Below are 20,235 nucleotides of genomic sequence, written 5' to 3'. Positions count from 1 at the left end.
TCAATAGATTCTGGGCTTGCAGGTGGTATATAGATTTTTTTTTAAGTGAAATTTAGGATTTTCAAAAAAAAGGTGGTGTGAAGAAACAGTGTGTTTTAAGCCTGTAAAATGTATTGGATATCTTCCTGTCTTAAATATGTCTGAAGTGTATTTTTCCTGTTTGGCCAGCAGATGGTGCATGTTTATGCTTAAAGGTGTTACAGAGGACTGACTTTTTTTTCTTTTATTTGGCACACAGATAATAGAAAGTGCCTGTAGTGATGTAACCAGTTTTTATTTGAAACTTGACTGTTCTGGGCTCTGATTGGCCTGGAGTTTTGAAACTACCCAGCAGATGCTGGCTGTTACGTCAGTCTTAGCCTGGAAGAAGAGGGAGACAGATCTGTTTGCTAAGGCTCTGTGAACAATTATATGTCCTGATCTTCCCAGGTATGGTTTACACAGTATATAGATGTTTAATTAGTTTTCTAATTGATCCATTTTTCAATTACTTGTTACTGTTTGCTATTTGCACATTTTTATAATAAACACAATTGTTTGTTCATTCTGCCTGTCTGGACTGATAAAGAATCCTGGTGGTTTGTGTGTTGGGTCTGTCAGTGCTTTCTGGGAACTGTGGATTCAGTAACCTAGAAAACACGGGGGATAATTGGAGAGCGGGAGACTCACCCAGAGGCGGTTGTGATCCAGTCAGTGAGAGGTGGGTGCTAGTGTAGAGCACAAGCGGCAGGTGCAGGCGGACCTGAACTGTGCTGGGGATAGACCCTTTAAGCTGCGGGGTAACCCCAGGTGGGTGGCTAGGTGTTTCGTGACAGGTGGTATGGAACTGTTTCATTGTCCCTGCAGAACAAACTGCTAGTTTACCTGAAAAACACTCTGAACCAGTGTGGTCATCCGTATTTCTTTTTCTAAGATAATGCGTATCCGTTTTAACTTCTCAGTTTCCTTGTCATTCAAGTCCTCTTTCTGCTTCTTCTTCATGCTCTGAAGTTGTAACAGCTTCTCTCCTCCAAGTTTTTTTAGTGCTTTTAAGATACCAATGAAATATTATACATCGCATAAAACCACCTACATAACAGATCATAGTATACAAAGTGAAAATATATGGGGACAACACTAAGCACAGGGAATCCAGGTTCAGTTCCTCGTCTGCCATATAAAAGCCAGCAAAGCCTGGGTGTACCACAGAGCTTACTGAAGGAGACAAGGTAACAGATGGTGCTAGGATTCTGCTTCAGAGGCTGTACTTCTCTTACCTCAGGTTGGCGAGTGTGCCCTGAGCTGTGAGGACATGCTGTCTGGTTATGCTCAGTATTCTCTCCAGAATTTTGCAGCTGGGGTGGCATGAAGGAGTAGCTTGATATGGGTGGGAGGAGTACTGCAGCTGAGATAACCTAGCTGAAATAACATTTTTATCTCTCTGACCTCATGTGCAACTTTCTTTAAATTTGTCACCCTATTTTCTAACACCTCTTACTTTCTAACCTATCTATATCCTTCTTTGCTTATACCCTACACTGTCTATTAAAATGTGTTGACATTGGAAGTAGTGTACTATGCCATACTTTGTATTGTTATTTGAATATTTTTACTGCTGTAACTGTCTATTGCTTATGTATGATTTATTCTTACTGTACACCGCCTTGCATGAATTCTTTCAGAAAGGTGGTAAATAAATCCTAATAAATAAATACAATTATAAAATTTTCCATTAGGTTAGCCAAATGGACAGTAAAATCAGCTGGGTGGCATGCCCTGTCAAATGATCCTGGGAAGAACACTAGTGCTACTGATGGAGTTGGTGGTGACAAACTGCATGGGTGGGGGTGGGGGGTGGGAAAGCTAATGCTGCCTTCTCCCCAGGACTTTTTGAATGGGCGTGCCACCCAGCTGATTTCATAATATTGTGCAGTACTTCCCTGCCTCCATCCAACTAGTTTTTCATGTCACCAAGCTGGCAAACATTTCTGGGGAGAACACCATAATGGTAGGAAATGATGTGCTAATAAAATTATACTGAAAGCCTGAGTGAAACATAAGTACGTAAGTATTGCCATACTGGGAGAGATCGAAGGTTCATCACGCCCAGCATCCTGTTTCTAACAGTGGCCAATCCAGGTTACAAGTACCTGACAAGATTCCAAAAAAGTACAATACATTTTATGCTGCTTATTGTAGAGATACCTTCAATTTACATAAAACACAATTGCCAAAAAGCAATTGCTTAAGAATCAATGATAGAAGTTCACAGCCATGTGTTACAATACCAACTCAAATTTGATCTGAGGGGGAAGGAAGAGATCTCATATAATCTCCATGGGCTATCAAATAACTTTGTGTACCCAATATTAGGGTGTTTGCCCAGTGGTATCCTCATGTAATCATCGACTAATCCCCCTCCTACCAAATTAATTTTTCTGGTTTTTAAATACTTTTTTTTATTTATATTTTTTCTATTTCTTCTTATTCACTTTGTCAATGTGCACAATACAGTCTCTCCTGGTGTGCATAAATCCCTTTTTATGCAATGTCATTGAAAAAAGGACAGAACTCTTCTATACGACACAACTTATGGTGGCAGATGGACTGAAGCACTCAAAAACAGCCACTTATCTGAATTGTGTCAGCCAACGGGACCCCGACAGGTACCCATTTCGCAGAAGGCTTTATCAAGGGGTCACAGGCAATATTTATGATAAAAAAATTATTTCGTAAAATTATTCATATTCTAAGTACATATTGCCATACTGGGAAAGACCAAAGGTCCATCAAGCCCAGCATCCTGTTTCCAACAGTGGCCAATCCAGGTCACAAATACCTGGCAAGATCCCAAAAAAGTACAAAACATTTTATACTGCTTATCCCAGAAATAGTGGATTTTCCCCAAGTCCATTTAATAATGGTCTATGGAGTTTTCCTTTAGGAAGCCGTCCAAACCTTTTTAAAACTCCACTAAGCTAACCGCCTTTACTACATTCTCTGGCAACGAATTCCAGAGTTTAATTACACGTTGAGTGAAGAAAAATTTTCTCCGATTTGTTTTAAATTTACTACATTGAAGCTTCATCGCATGCCCCCTAGTCATAGTATTTTTGGAAAGCGTGAACAGACGCTTCACATCTACCCGTTCAACTCCACTCATTGTTTTATAGATCTCTATCATATCTCCCGTCAGCCGCCTTTTCTCCAAGCTGAAGAACCCTAGCTGCTTTAGCCTTTCCTCATAGAAAGTCATCTCATCACCTTTATCATTTTCATCACCCTTCTCTGCACCTTTTCTAATTCCACTATATCTTTTTGAGATGCGGCAACCAGAATTGAACACAATATTTGAGATGCGATACAAAGGCATTATAACGTCCTCATTTTTGTTTTCCATTCCTTTCCTAATAATACCTAACATTCTATTTGCTTTCTTAGCCGCAGCAGCACACTGAGCAGAAGGTTTCAACTTATCAACGACGACACCTAGATCTCTTTCTTGGTCGGTGACTTCTAACGTGGAACCTTGCATGACGTAGCTATAATTCGGGTTCCTCTTTCCCACGTGCATCACTTTGCACTTGCTCACATTAAACATCATCTGCCATTTAGACTCCCAGTCTCTTAAGGTCCTCTTGTAATTTTTCACAATCCTCCTGCGATTTAACGACTTTGAATAACTTTGTGTCATCAGCAAATTTCATGATGAGAGACTAATCATGTGGTTGCATGACCCTGCTGGGCCTGTTTGCCAGACAATTGCCTTTTCCCACTAGATATGCGGCTCCGAGTACAATGTTGTAAGTTAGAGCCCACTGCCACATCTGAACTGCTTCCTGACACAAGGGGTATGAGCTTGTACCCCCTGCTTGTTTATATAATACATTGCAACCTGATTGTCTGTTTGAATTAGAACAATTTGATCATCCGATCACTGAAAACCTTTAAAGCGTTCCATATTGCTCGGAGTTCCAGGGAGGACCAAGTCCCCTGAGTGTGAAACCCATGTACATGAGCCCCCTAGCCCAGGTTAGATGCATCCATGGTCAAGAATTTGGAATGGTAGTCCCTGGACCAAATTGGATCGAATTAGTCACCAGCATAGTGATTGCTCGAGCTGTAGAATGACCTGGATGATATCATCAAGATTCCCAGTGGCCTCATGCCACTGAGAAACTAGGGTCCACTGGGCTCTCCTGAAATGGAGACGTGCCAAGGGGGTGACATGCATTGTTGAGGTCATGAGGACTAGCAATCTAACGGATACCTGCTGACTGCTGTAAACCTGGTTGGCGATTGACATTAGAGCAGTCGCTAGATCCTGAGAAAGAAAGACCCAAGCTTAAACTGTGTTTAGCAGGAGTCCCATATATTCCTGTTGTTGAACAGATTGGAGATGAGACTTTGGGTAGTTGATTACAAACCCTAGCAGCTCCAACATCTGGATCGTCTCTTGCACTGATTCCTGAGCATCCTCCTACGACGTGCTCTTGACCAGCCAATCGTCCAGGCAGGGAAACACATGAACTCCCAGTCTGTGAAGCGACACTGCGACTACAACAAGGCATTTGGTGAAAACCCTGGGTGCGGATGCGAGGCCAAATGGCAGAACGCAGTACTGAAATTGGTGCTTCCCTACAACAAAAGTGAAGAGGACAGCACGCTTTATATTCTCACAAGTGGGTGACGCTGATCCACGTCGCCCAGTCCGGCATTTGCCATAGCTAAAAGAGAGCTTTGTGGAGTGCTAGCAGCGCTCCACCATGAATGAGTGCCTTCCTGCCCGTTGAGCAAACGAACATGGAAGTCTCGCGAGGCCGCCGCTGGAAGTCTCGGCAGCCAAGTTAAAAGAGTAGAGAGGAGAGAATCAACGCCATAGCAGCGGGCAGGAAAGAGTAGGAATCTTTCCGAAGAAGTCACTAGACCACTAGGCTACCTCGAGGTATGTGCCCAGAGGGCACCCTGTGCTCGGGGGAGGGAAGGCACTTCCGCGGGGATCCCGCAGGATCTAGGTCCATCCCCACAGGAATCCTGCAGACCCGAATCCATCCCAATGGGATCCCCACAGACATGGAGGGGATCGCCACAGGAATCCCGCTATCCCAGTTCCTGTGCAGCTCTCTATTCTGAAAGTGCTATAATGTTAATAGGTTTAAGTTTCTCTCCCAAAATTTGGAAGTCTCTCTGCACTTCAGAAATCCTGTTCTAGTCAAGTCATTTGTTCCCAGTTCAGTATCAATCAATTTTAGACTTCTTACTTTCTTATGATTTCACTAAATTTGTTTGTGTTCTTGTTAGCTGAGGATTCTGGGACATTTATGGGGCAATTATATAACTTGGCACCTCCAGTTAGATGTGACCATGCTGTGTACTGAGCACCAATTCTATCATGGCATCTGTGCATAAATAGAAAGTAAACACTCCACTGCCAAATTTCTTAGTACTTATGCGTGCATTGCAGGCACCCAGTTATAGAATTGCCCGGTTAATATTTTTTTATTCCCTGAACTGTTTTTCTAAATTAATGACTGTAATAATGGAGTCTTCAAGGAGTAACAATTTTCTGTTTTGTTTTGATATTGCCTGAGGTCTTTTTGGTACACTGAATGTCACTTCTCTTCTCTAAAGCTAATTTATGTTCTGCTTTGTAGCATCACTTCCCAAAGCAGATCAAGCATTTCGTAAAGGTGTCCTTTGGAGGGGGGACTGGGTGTCATTTTGAAATGTATTTTTGAGACAGCAGAAAGTGAAAAAATGTATAAGGGTATGAAGACCTTTACAAGGCACTGAGGGAGGCAACTGGAAACTAACGCTGACAAGTCACAGAGCCAAAAACTTCACAACAGTTGGACACTAGAAAAAAAGAGGAGCTGAGGGAGGCCCTACACAACCACTGACACAGGATTCTCTGCTTATATACATTATAGCATGTCAAAACTCTTCAAAGCTTGTCAGCCACTTAAGACATCCATGTTTAAGTCTTTCATCTTGCTTGTCCTCAGAGAATCAATCTAATGATTCAGTAGAAAAGAGGAAAGATGATTTCCCCTTTTTTTCTTTCCAGAGAGTTATCCACAAGAGGGATGCAGAGATGCCTCATTAATATACACCCTCCCACCTGTGCTCTTTGGAAAGAAGCCTTAAAATTTCCTTTATGTCCTTTCAGTGTCCTACAAAATAATGAAAAACCTACCATATTCCCAAGTGCAGCACCTCACAGAAAGCAATCTATCATCCACAGATATAAACATACCACTCTAAGAGCCATGTAACCTACATGTGCAACAAGCTTCCTAACTGACAATAAGACACACATACATACTTACTCAGTCTCTTCTTTCTAATTTCACACAACTGGTCTTCTAATACACGGGCCTCCTGTATTATTAAATACAAGTAATTATTAAAGAGGTGTGACACAGTGGACTCCACATGCAAACCTGAGAAATATATGCTCTTTTGTCAGCTGCACTGAACCCTATTGGGCATTAGTGGCATATAAGATTTTTATGTAATGTAACAGAGAAACACAGTAAATGACAGCAGATAAAGACTAGTGTGGTTCATCCAATCTGCTCAGTAGTGGTTAGGGTTATTGTAGCTGGTAGAAACAGCAATTATAAACTGTATTTTGTGCTCATTTTTCTACACTGTTCTATACAATACAGATGGCCAAATTTCAGTTACAATATCTTGTTTCCTAATGGGTTCATCTTAACTGTTGTTGTAATTTGCCTTAGGAAGCCTAGTGTTATAAAGATGATGGAATATATTGCAATGAAATTGAAGTATAATTAAACTCTCCTTTCAATGGGGCACATGGAATCACATCTGCATCTGTTTTGTAGAAGTTTACCTTTTAGATACACAAATGGATTATTCTGATTTGAACATGTTTCAGGGGCAAGTAGTTTTGTAAGTCAAAATAAAAGTAAATATTTTGTTTCATGCAGATCTCATTTGTTTAAACATAACTAAATGGGCTATAAGCCCCTAAAATAGTCCATTAGTTTTCTTACAGTTTGTTCCTGTGATGACTTATACTGTGCCAAAACTGAAAACTCTTATCTGGTCGATAATAAAAGGAGCTCATTGTGAACACTATCCACTCTATAAGGTTGTTTTGTGGCTGTACATAAGGAATTGTGATATTGAATAAATAAATGTATGTTTGTACCTCTAGTCATGCATCCAAAATTTATAAAATCTTTTCAAGAAATCCAGTTAATTGTTTAACTTATTAATGGACCATAACCTCAAAGACATGGTATGGTCTCATTTTCAATATGTTTCCGTATGTTTATGGTACTGTATTGTAAAATTGGATTCTTACAACAAAATTACTTTCTTATGCATTATTCTTTTGTTATGTATCCTATACTGTTTATTGTATGCCACATTGAACTCAGACTTGTTTGGGATAATGTGGGATATAAATGTCACAAACAATGTCCTGATCATTGAAGCAGCAATTTAAGTCGGATTCCCATGCTCCCTTGAAGCGAAAGGGGGCAGGGTCACTGCCTCTCATAAATTTGTATAGCACCGAGATGGATCTAGGCACCCTCCGTAATATACCCCATAAATTCTCCAAGCTCTCCTTATCCTGAGGGCTGCCCCCCCCCCCCCCCCCACATCCCATCGCTACCCATAAAATACTTAATCTGTAAGTAAGAAAAACGATCTCCTTCAGGGAGTCCATATTGTAACCTCAATTCCTCAAAGCTCTTAATCTCGGCCCCTTGGAGCACATCTCGAAAACTCGAAAGGCCCAAGTGATCCCATCACACAAAAACCAGATTATCCTTCCCGGCCCCGAACTTCGGCTCCCATCTTATCCCCGCCCTAGTGGAGACCCCCATCTCCCTGTCCCCACTTCCTCCGAAACTCCTCCCATACAGCCAAAATGTACCTAAGATATGGGTTATCCACGCCCGCCAACAACCCCCCCCCCCAATCCCTCAGTGGTCCATAGTAACGATTTTAAACCCCTATGTGGGAAGTACAATTGTTCCACTTGACCTGTTGGCTTAAGCCTGCCCCCTTCCCACTCCAGCACCATCTTGACCTGAGCAGCCTGATAATACCACTCAAGCCGAGGCATTGCTCAACCCCCTCTTTCAATCTCTCCCCATATCACCCTTCCCGCTAACTGGGGATGTTTGCCGTCCAATACAAATTGCAATATCTGGCGTTGTAATTGCTGCATCTCCCGCTTGGGGACCGCCACCGGCAAACACTGAAACAGAAACAACAGCCTAGGCAAGACGTTCATCCTTATTACCGCCATCCTCCCCCACCACGACAGCCACAACCCTTTCCACCGTGATAATTCATTTCTAATGCACTCCACTATTTTGCCATAATTAAGTCCATAGACTCTACTCAGATCTCTAGGAATACAAACCCCCAGATACCTAATATGACTTCCGGCCCACTTAAAAGCAAACCTCTGCTTCAAACAGTTTTCTTCTTCCTGGGAGACCGAAATGCCTAATATTTCGCATTTCTCCATATTAATCCACAACCCCGCATACTGTTCAAATTCCCCCAGGACATCCACCACCACCTCCAACGTTTTCCCTGGATCTGTCACATAAAGCAACAGATCATCCGCATACAGTGCCATGCGATGTTCCCTCTTCCCCACTGTGAAACCCCGAAACTCCGGATGGCCACGTAACCTCTCTGTCAAGGGCTCTATATATATAGCAAATAATAGGGGCGACAGGGGGCAGCCCTGCCTGGTTCCACATTCAATAGCAAAAAAGGAGGTATACTGGCCATTGATCTGTATACAGGCCTTCGGCGCCGCATACAAGGCTGCTATCCACCTGCAGAAATTATCCCCAAGACCCATACGCTGCATAACCTCTTTCAGAAACACCCAGTCAACCCTGTCAAACGCTTTCTCTGCGTCTAGTGTTAACAGTATTGCCCCTGGGAGTCTCTTCTGTGCTTCCCATTGCAAGTGGAGGGTACGGCGAATGTTGTCACCCACCTGTCGACCCGGGATAAACCGAGACTGGTCATCCCCTATCAACTTTGGTAGGACCTGTCCCAACCTGTTGGCCCACACCTTGGCCAGTATCTTTACGTCAACATTTAAAAGTGAAATGGGTCTATAGGAGCCACATACAGTGGGATCCTTTCCTGGCTTAAGCAACAAAGAGATCCCTGCTTCCATCATTGAATTCGAGATCCCCCTTCCCTCCAATACTCCATTCCCTAGCCTGAAAAGCTGGGGCCCCAACTCCTCCGCATAACACTTAAAAAACCGAGCGGTGTAACCATCCAATCCCGGGGCCTTCCCATTCGGGAGGTTCTTAATTACCCCATATACTTCCCCCCATCTTATCGGTTCTCCCAATCGTACTCGCTCAGCTTCACTAAGACACGGGAGCTGTAGCTGATCTAAAAATTGTCCTATTTCCCCCCTACTCATATCCTCCCCCTTCTTATACAATTCTTCATAGTATGTCTCAAAGCTTCTAGATATATCCACATTTGCATAATGCCAACCCCCCTTACCATCTCTCAGCCTTTGAATAAGTGTCTTCACTCGCCTCGCCCGCAACCAACGTGCCAGAAAAGCGCTTGATTTATTAGCAAACTCAAAGGTCTGCTGTTTCAGCTTGGTTTGCATATATTCAATCTCTATCATTTGCAATTGTGCCAATGCTCCCCTCACTGCTGAAAGCTCCTCCCCCAACTTTTTTGTGGGTTGCCTCTTATGTTGTTTTTCCAGTTGCACTAGGTGAGCTCGTAACTCCAAGGTTTTCTGACCTCTTTCTCTTTTTCTCCGTGCACCCCATTTAATAAAAACTCCTCTAATCACTGCTTTCATAGCGTCCCATAAGGATCCATCATTAACCTCACCATTATCATTAAGTTGATAAAATTCCTGTATCGCCCTCCTGATGTCCTCCCTCACTGTTTCATCTCCCAATAAAGTCTCATTGAGCCTCCATAGGCCCCCCCTCTGCCTACCCCCCAGCCCCTTAAACCTAATCCATATAGGAGCGTGATCAGAGACCTGACAAGTCTCTATTTCTGCTGCTTCTATCATATGCCAACTGTTGCAGTGTACCCACAAACTGTCTAACCTCGCATAAGACTGTGCTGCATGTGAATAATGGGTGTAATTTCTCTGTGTTCCATGTAATAATCTCCAGCAATCCACTACCTCACATTCCTTCAAAAAGTTCAACAACGCCTTACGACCGGCGCTTCCAACCCCCCTCCTTCCCATGGAATGATCCAAATCCGCGTCTGGGGCAATATTGAAATCCCCCCCTATGATCACTTGGCCTTTAATAAAACCTTGGATTTCCTCCTTCAGAGAATCAAAAAATTGCTTCTGACCTTCATTAGGTGCATAAATATTAATAAATGTGATCTCCTTACCTTGTAGAAGTCCCCTAATCCCCAAACATCGGCCACTCGAGTCCCGAAATTCTTCTTGTATGTTTAGCCCACAGGTGTGCCACAGTACAAAATATTTTATGCTGCTTATCCCAGAAATAAGCAGTGGATTTTCCCCAAGTCCATTTTAATAATGGTCTATGAACTTTTCCTTTAGGAAGCCATCCAAACCCCGCTAAGTTAACAGCCTTTACCACATTCTCTGGTAACAAATTCCAGAGTTTAATTACACATTGAGTGAAGAAACATTTTCTCTGATTAGTTTTAAATTTACTACTTTACAGCTTCATTGCATGCCCCCTAGTCCTAGTATTTTAGGAAAGAGTAAACAGAAACTACACGTCTACCTGTTCCACTCCACTCATTATTTTATAGACCTCTATCATATCTCCCCTCAGCCGTATTTTCTCCAAGCTGAAGAGCCCTAGCTGCTTTAGCCTTTCCTCATAGGAAGTCGTCCCATCGCCTTTATCATTTTCGTTCCCTTCGCTGCACCTTTTCTAATTCCACTATATCTTTTTGAGATGCAGTGACCGGAATTGAACACAATATTCGAGGTGCAGTCATACCATGGAGTGATGCAAAGATATTATAACATCCTCACTTTTGTTTTCCATTCCTTTCGTAATAATACTGAACATTCTATTTGCTTTCTTAGCCGCAGCAGCGCACTGAGCAGAAGGTTTCAATGTATCATCAATGATAACACCTAGATCCTTTTCTTGGTCGGTGACTCCTAACGTGGAACCTTGCATTACATAGCTATAATTCGGGCTCCTCTTTCCCACATGCATCACTTTGCACTTGCTCACATTAAACGTCATCTGCCATTTAGACGTCCAGTCTCCCAGTCTTGTAAGGTCCTCTTGTGATTTAAAAACTTTGAATAACTTTGTGTCGTCAGTAAATTTAATTACTTTACTAGTTACTCCCATCTCTAGGTGATTTATAAATATGTTAAAAAGCAGTGGTCCCAGCACAGACCCCTGGGGAAACCCATTAACTACCCTTCTCCTTTGAGAATACTGACCATTTAACCCTACTCTCTGTTTCTATCTTTTAACCAGTTTTAAATCCACAATAGGACTCTACCGCCTATCCCATGACTCTCCACTTTCCTCTGGAGTCTTTCATGAGGTACTTTGTCAAACACCTTTTGAAAATCCAGATACACAATATCAACTGGCTCACCTTTATCCACATGTTAGTTCACCCCTTCAAAAAAATGTAATAGATTGGTGAGGCAAGATTTCCCTTCACTGAATTCACTTTGTCTCTAATCCATGCTTTTGAATATACTCTGTAATTTTATTCTTTGTAATAGTCTCTACCATTTTGCTTGGCACTGACGTTAGGCTCACTGGTCTATAATTTCCTGGATCACTTCTGGAACCTTTAAAAAAAAAAAATCGGTGTTACGTTGGCCACCCTCCAATCTTCCAGTGCCACGCTTGATTTTAAAGATAAATTACATATTACTAACAATAGTTCCACCAGTTCATTTTTCAATTCTATCAGTACTCTGGGATGAATGCTATCCGGTCCAGGAGATTTGCTACTCTTCAATTTGTCAAATTGCCCCATTACATCCTCCAGGTTTATAGAGATTTCATTCAGTTTCTCCGACTCGTCAGTTTTGAATACCATTTCTGGCACCGTTTTCTCTCCCAAATCTTCCTCGGTGAAGACTGATGCAAAGAATTCATGTAATCTCTCCGCTATGGCTTTGACTTCCCTGATTGCCCCTTGGTCATCGAGCAGTCCAACCGATTCTTTTGCCGGTTTCCTGCTTTTAATATACCTAAAAAAAATTTTACTATATGTTTTTGCCTCCAACGCAATCTTTTTTTTTCAAAGTCCCTCTTTGACTTCCTTATCAGCGCTTTGCATTTGACTTGACATTCTTTGGGTACTTGTGGCTGTGGACTCTGTCCCTCTCTGTCCTTGCTTCTCATCCAACATTAATTCCGGGCTATTCAAGGATGGGGTTGACACCAGGGGGCCACCAGAATCCGTCACCCCCTTGCCTCTACCTCTGTCATAGCATCAAGCTTGTGCTGCAAAGCAGCCAACTGTACCTTTAAGTCATCTGAGTCCGGTATTCTCTCTCATTTTCAGGGGTGAGCCCACTGCACTCCTCCCCCTTTTCCATGAGCGCAAAAAATGCAGCCATAACTCAACAGTTTCTTCCCGTCCTTTCCCAGGAACTTACAGTTGTGATGTTATCTCTCAGGTCCATTTGCATGGGCTGTTGCAGGGCGGGAGAATCCAGACTTTTGCAGCGTCTGCTCCAACAAAGTATCTCTGGTATCTTTCCCAGCCGACCTTTCTTTCCCTGCCATTGGTTGCGACACTGTCGGCTACTCTGCCTCTCAACGCTTCTGTTTCTCTTTCAAGCTCTGCCTCTGCCCGTGCCCTGCTCCTTTCGCCCCTCCTCCTCCGGCTCTGGTGTTCTACGTGACGTCAGCCTGATCTATGGAGCCTAGCAGACCAACTCGGAAGAAAGCCATGGACACAGGCAGCAAGAATAGAATGTTGGAGGTGAGAATTATTATACAGGAAGGATGATAGAAAAATCCGAGGCATTTGGTTGATCAAAATTTGATTACTGACGCTCGTTAGAGCAGTGTAGTGAGAACTTAAGAACAAAAGATGTCCGACACCAAAAGGCTAATCAAGCTCAGCATCTTGTCTTCAGCAGTGGCCAATCTAGATCATATTTTTTATTTTTTTATTTTTGTTACATTTGTACCCCACACTTTCCCACTCATGGCAGGCTCAATGCGGCTTACATGGGGCAATGGAGGGTTAAGTGACTTGCTCAGAGTCACAAGCAGCTGTCTGTGCCTGAAGTGGGAATTGAACTCAGTTCCTTAGTTCCCTAGGACCAACGTCCACCACCCTAACCACTAGGCCACTCTATCCAGAAGGATCCCAAGAAGTAAATTCATTCCTTGTTGCTCATAACCAGAGACAAGTAGTGGCTTTCCCAAGCCTACATGGCTAATAATAATTTATGGACTTTTTGTCCAGAACTTGTCTAAAACTCTTTTTAAACCAAACTATGCTACCCGCCTTGACCACATTTTCTGGCAAATAATTCTACAGCTTAATTGTAAATTGAGTGAAAAAAAATATTTTCTATGTTTCACTTTAAATGCGCTATTTCTTTTATGGAGTATTCTCTCATCTTAGTACTACACAAAGGGGTAAAAACTTCTTTTGGATCAGGGTCCCCACTCAACTTTGTCCAATTTTGACTACATTTTTTATGAATGTTTTAATCTAGGTTGTCTCCAAGTAAATGGTTCAGAATTTTAGGAACAAGTCTTGTAGTCGTGAAACTGTAGGCCACAGACAAAAAGCAACGTTGCAAATACCAAATTGTTTCTAGTAATAGTCCACCTTCTCTCACTTCAGGGCCGAAAACCCCCTGTAAATTTAGTCTAAAATACAAAAACAATTACAGGAAGAATTGCAACTCTCTAAAGAAGGAGAAAGAAAAGACTTTAAAAAGAATAGGGTGGGAGTATGTTATGGGGAAGGCACGGTCCTGGTGCCCCCATTGCCCCTTTCCCACTAGACTTGCACATAAGGAGTGTAAGAGAGTCCTAAGAAACTCATCTCCAGGGAAAGGGCTCTGGGCCATAGATACAAGGGAGAGAAGGAAGACCTGGGGTGCCCTCAAAGAGAATGGAACAGGGTAACCCCCCCTTCAGGAGTTGAGATTAACTTACCCTGGGTGGTCACTAGGGGGAGCCCCAGGGATGAAGCCCAGTTCCTTGGGTAAAGAAATAATATGGGATGCCTCCTCTCAAGGGAAAGGGGGTGGGGGGGGGGGGGAGGTTGAGCTTTCTGAAGCCCAGCTGAAAAACAGACAGAGCTCAGCATGGCGTGGGACTGAGCAAAGAGGGTGAGGACCACCTCCTGACACTGAGGCCATAGGCAGCCTTGAAGCAGGGGACCCCCCTTTCCTTTTCTGGCCCTTTACAGACTCATACACAGCAGAAAAAAAGCCCTTACTGTCTTGCTCTTGCAGGGACGCAGCAGAGGAAACAGCCTTGCTATCGTGGCTTGCAAGGACGCGACTTGCGGGTACGCGGCAGAGGAAACAGCCTTGCTATCGTGGCTTGCGGGGACACGACTTGCGGGGACGCAGCAGAAGAAACAGCCTTGCTATCATGGCTTGCGGGGACGCGGCAGAGGAAACAGCCTTGCTATCGTGGCTTGCGGGACACGGCAGAGGAAACAGCCTTGCTATCGTGGCTTGCGGGACACGGCAGAGGAAACAGCCTTGCTATCGTGGCTTGCGGGGACGTGGCAGAAGAAACAGCCTTGCTATCACTGCTTGGAAATGGAAAAAAGCAAAAAAAGCACGTTTTGTCATGCTGTAAAGCGAAGATACTTACCTGTAGCAAGTATTCTCCGAGGACAGCAGGCTGATTGTTCTCACACTTGGGTCGACGTCCACGTCGGCCCAGGATCGGAAGTTCTGGTATCAAAAATCTGTCAGAGTCTTCTGGTGCATGACCGGCGCGCACCACGCACACCAGTTTCCCGCCTGTCGTGTAAGGACCTCAGTGTAGTCCAAAAGCAAGAGGAGAACAAGGAACAACTCCAAAGGGGAGGAGGGCGGCTTTGTGAGAACAATCAGCCTGCTGTCCTCGGAGAATACCTGCTACAGGTAAGAATCTTCGCTTTCTCCGAGGTCAAGCAGGCTGCTTGTTCTCACACTTGGGGTATCCCTAGCTGCCAGGCTCACTCAAAACAATGAACACTGGTCAATTGGGCCTCGCAACGGTGAGGACATAACAGAGATTGACCTGAAAAGAAACACAACTAACTGAGAGTGCAGCCTGGAACAGAACAGAAATGGGCCTAGGAGGATGGAGTTGGATTCTAAACCCTGAACAGATTCTGCAGCACAGACTGCCCAAACCGACTGTCGCGTCAGGTATCCTGCTGAAGGCAGTAGTGAGATGTGAATGTGTGGACTGATGACCACGTTGCAGCCTTGCAAATCTCTTCAATAGAAGCTGACTTGAAGTGAGCCACTGACGCAGCCATGGCTCTGACATTATGAGCTGTGACATGGCCCTCTAGAGTCAGCCCAGCTTGGGCATAAGTAAAGGATATGCAATCCGCTAGCCAATTAGAGATTGTGCGTTTTCCGATGGCGACTCCCCTCCTGTTGGGATCAAAAGAAACAAACAACTGGGCGGACTGTCTATAGGGCTTTGTCCGCTCCACGTAAAAGGCCAGTGCTCTCTTATAGTCCAAGGTGTGCAACTTGTCTTCACCAGGGCGGGTATGTGTACGGGGAAAAAATGTTGGCAAGACAATTGACTGGTTCAGATGGAACTCCAACACCACCTTCGGCAAGAACTTAGGGTGAGTGCGAAGGACTACTCTGTTATGATGAAACTTGATATAAGGTGCATGCACTACCAGGGCTTGGAGCTCACTGACTCTATGAGCTGAAGTAACTGCCACTAAGAAAATGACCTTCCAGGTCAAGTACTTCAGATGGCATGAATTCGGTGGCTCAAAAAGAGCTTTCATCAGCTGGGTGAGAACGACGTTGAGATCCCATGACACTGGCGGAGGTTTGACAGGGGGCTTTGACAAAAGCAAACCTCTCATGAAGCGAACAACTAAAGGCTGTCCAGAGATAGGCTTACCCTCTACACGTCGACGATAAGCACTAATTGTACGAAGGTGAACTTTTACGGAGTTGGTCTTGAGACCAGACTCTGATAAGTGTAGAAGGTATTCAAGCAGGGTCCAAGTAGGACAAGAAAAAGGATCTAGGGCCTTGCTGTCACACCAGACAGCAAACCTCCTTCATTTGAAAGAATAACACTTTTTCGTGGAATCTTTCCTGGAAACAAGCAAGACTTGGGAGACACCCTCTGAAAGACCTAGAGAGGCAATTTCTAAGTTCTCAACATCCAGGCCATGAGATGGGATGTAGAAGCGACCCCTCGTTCTGGGTGATGAGGGTTGGAAAACACTCCAATCTCCACGGTTCTTCGGAGGACAACTCCAGAAGAAGAGGGAACCAGATCTGACGAGGCCAGAAGGGAGCAACCAGGATCATTGTTCCGCGGTCTTGCTTGAGTTTCAGCAAAGTCTTCCCTACTAGAGGTATGGGAGGATACGCATACAGAAGGCCTGTCCCCCAATGCAGGAGAAAGGCATCTGACGCTAGTCTGTTGTGGGCCTAAAGTCTGGAACAGAATTGAGGGATTTTGTGATTGATGTGAGTGGCAAAAAGATCCACCGAGGGGTGCCCCACGCTCGGAAGATCTTGTGGACAACGCCCATGTTTAGTGACCACTTGTGAGGTTGCATGATCCTGCTCAACCTGTCGGCCAGACTGTTGTTTACGCCTGCCAGATATGTGGCTTGGAGAAACATGCCGTGACGATGCGCCCAAAGCCACATCCTTTAGAAGGACGGAGAGTTCCTCTGCAAGTACCTGCTTGTGCTGGGAGCTGTAAGAATGATCTCCCGGTGGACAATCTGGAGGCTTGGATTCCAGATTGAGATTGTATCCTAACCGGACCATTTGAAGAACCCACCAGTCGGAGGTTATAAATATTAACCTCCCCCCAACCGGTAAGTCATCCGGAATGGACACTTGCACTGTGGCTATGCTGCACTGGAGCCAGTCAAAAGCCAATCCCTTGCTTTTGCTGGGGAGCCGCAGGGGCCTTAGGTGCACGCTGTTGACGAGAACGAGCGTGCTTGGACTGAGCCTGGGTAGGCTGCCGAGAAGCAGGAGTGTACCTACGCCTATTATAGGAATAGGGAGCACTCCTCTTCCCTCCAAAAAACCTCCTAGATGAGGAGGTGGTAACAGAAGACGCCCGGCGGGAGAGAGAATCCATAGCATCATTATGCTTTTTAATCTGATCGACCACATCCTCTACTTTTTTCACCAAAAAGGTTATCCCCCTGGCAAGGAACATCTGCTATTTGCTGCTGGATCTTATGTTCCAGGTCAGACATATGCAGCCATGAGAGTCTGCGCATCACTATACCTTGAGCAGCTATTCTGGATGTCACATCAAAAGTGTCGTAAGTACCCCTGGCCAGGAATTCTCGACACGCCTTCTGCTGCCTGACCACCTGGTGAAAAGGTTCAGCCAGCTTCGGAGGAAGTGCTTCGACCAAACTAGACAGTTGCCTCACCGAGTTCTCTTCCTCCCAAAAGAATCCAAGGTCCTAGACTCTCTGCCTGGGGGCGCCAAGGCATAGTCCCTAGTACTCTTGGCTCTCTTGAGAGCAGAATCCACCACCATGGAATCGTGAGGTAGCTGAGACTTCATTACCGGCTTTCCATGGACTCTGTACTGGGACTCAGCTTTTTTGGGGACGACTGGATTAGAGAGAGGGAACGACCAGTTTCGCATAAGAACTTTCCTGAGTGTGTTATGCAAAGTTGCCGTTGCAACCTCTATAGGTGGAGAAGGATAATCCAAGACCTCTAGCATCTTGGCCCTGTGCTCATCCACAACCTCCATAGGGAAGGGAATATCCTTAGACATTTACCAGACAAGGAGGAAAAAGAAAGACTCTCAAGTAGAGACATCCTTCTCTCAATGGGTGGAGTAGGATCAGAGGGGACCCCATAAGACTCTTCTTCAGAAAAGTATCTGGGATCTTCCTCTTCCTCCTACGAATGCTCATCCTTGGTATCGGACAAAAGCTCTCTAAGAGCAGCCCGAACCTGTCTTGACGTCGAGGAATGACGACCTCGAGGGCGATGTCGAGAAGTCAACCCCTGCCTGGACTGCGACGAAGCTTCCTCCGCCAACATCGAAGGACAGTCGACCTGGGTGGCAGCCGACGCTGCAAGCGGCACCAAGGTCGGGGACCTCACCACTGGCGAAAGACCAGATGCCACTTCAACAGACGGTGCAGAAGGCGCAAGCACCCCTGGCACCGAAATAGACTGGCGCAGCAATTCCTCCAGAAGCTCTGAAAGAAGGGCCCTGATGCGCTCGTCGAGAGCTGCCATCGTAAAAGGCTGCGTAGCCGGTGCAGGGGCCGGTGGCAGAATCTGTGGGGGCTCGAGAGCCGGTATCAGGCTGCCAGAAGACCGACACATTGGCATCTCCTGTATAGAGAGTGAGCAGTCCTCTCAGCACCGATGCTTCTCAGGTGCCGAATCCCTCGGCTCCCCAGAGTTCTTGGTACCACGCATGGAAGGAGATCGATGACGGTGCTTCTTAGCCTTCGCTCGACGCCCGTCATTGTGACTCCTCGGTACCGAAGATGAGGATGTGGAATCCTCACGCCTCCTCGGGGCCGGGGCCGACAAAGGGTGGTTCTGGGGGGCCTGCATAGCAGTAGGCCTCGAGACAGGTGGAGATCCACTCGATGCCTCGCTGCTTCCAGCGCAATGTGGTCATTCAGCAGCCATTACTACCTGTGCTCTCGAAGTCGATGCTTCCCTCGACTTTAACGCCGCCGACCTCAGTACCGATGCCGATGGACCAGACCGATCCGCAAAAGGTTTGTCTCGTTGAACCTCCCGAGACATTTGGGTCCGTTTTTTCATCAAAGGACATAGCTTACAAGCAGCTGGTAGATGATCGGGCCCAAGGCACTGGAGACACCACGCGTGGGGTCGGTACCCGAGATGGTCCGGTTGCACCGAGTACAACGCTTAAAGCCGCTGGGTGTCTTCGATGACATGGATGGAAAAATGTCTGCGAAATTAAAGGACACAATTGTGGCAATTAAAAAGGCACAAAAAAGGAAACAAAACCCAGTCGCGCGGCCTAAAAGATGGCCATGGTGAAAAGAAACAAACCTAGTGACAAAAAAAGAAGAAAAAGGAAGCAATCACGCACAGACTCTTTCCTGGGCCGAGAGGAACACAGCGGGAAAAAAAAAACGTGTAACCTCACACGCGGAGAAAAAAAATACTGAGGTCCTTACTCAACACAACGGGTGGGAATCCGGTCCACGCATGTGCTGTGTGCACCGCTCGCACGTCAGAAGACTCTAGAAGATTTTTTGCTAGCAAAACTTCCAATCCTGGGCCGCCGTGGACGTCGACCCAAGTGTGAGAACAATTAGCCTGCTTATCCTCAGAGAATCTTGTTTTCTTTACAGAAATTTTATATGTCCAATTATCCAGATGATTACCTGAACCACCCTCTGCAGAAGATAGTCCAGATTATCAGAGTTCTACTGTATATCTATCTACATATATATCTATCATATTTAACCCTTTACGGGTTACACTATTAAATTGTTCAGCAGTTGACAGTGATAATTTGCAATCTTTCAAGTCTGTCTGCTCTTTATCTAAAGAGACATGGTCTACTATGGCCTTTATTGAACCTTCAATATTGGGATGCCGTATCTTCAAACTATGTGCTTTTTTGTTTTTGTATAAATTTTATTGAGAAATTTTTGGTTTATAAAACTATGTGCTTTTGAGCAACTGTCATCATTCCCCCAGTTTCTAGTTTACAAGCTGTTCTATCTTGTTTTTAAATGTTGATGCAAGTAGCTTGTTTCATCCTAGTTAAGGTAGAGCCCATCATTCCGGAACAAACTCCCCCTTCCCCAGAATGTTGCCCAGTTCCTAACAAATCTAAATCCCTCTTTCCTGCACCGTCTCATCCACGCATTGAGACTCTGGAGCTCTGCATGTCTCTTAGGTCCTGTGCGTGGAACGGAGTATTTCCAAAAATGCCACCCTTCAGGTTCTGGATTTCAATTTTTTAGCTAGAAGCCTAAATTTGGATTCCCTCCCACATTTTCCAATGTCGTTGGTACCCACATGTACAAAGACAGCCGGATCCT

The 20,235-nt window shown here is 44.9% G+C and overlaps 1 protein-coding gene across 1 annotated transcript in view; it reads right to left on the bottom strand.

Moving 5' to 3' along the window:
* The window catches only part of CENPH (centromere protein H), a 95,505-nt gene that overhangs the window by 10,488 nt on the left and 64,782 nt on the right, over positions 1-20,235 (bottom strand). The window contains exons 7-8 of the mRNA XM_030192285.1: positions 6,309-6,360; positions 865-1,025 (exon numbers count right to left, since the gene is read on the bottom strand). Coding sequence (XP_030048145.1) covers positions 865-1,025; positions 6,309-6,360 — 213 coding nt within the window. The remainder of the gene's footprint in view (positions 1-864; positions 1,026-6,308; positions 6,361-20,235) is intronic.

This window comes from Microcaecilia unicolor, chromosome 2, assembly GCF_901765095.1.
Source record: "Microcaecilia unicolor chromosome 2, aMicUni1.1, whole genome shotgun sequence".
NCBI classification, from domain to species: domain Eukaryota; kingdom Metazoa; phylum Chordata; class Amphibia; order Gymnophiona; family Siphonopidae; genus Microcaecilia; species Microcaecilia unicolor.
This window is presented reverse-complemented; position numbering and strand designations above follow the sequence as displayed.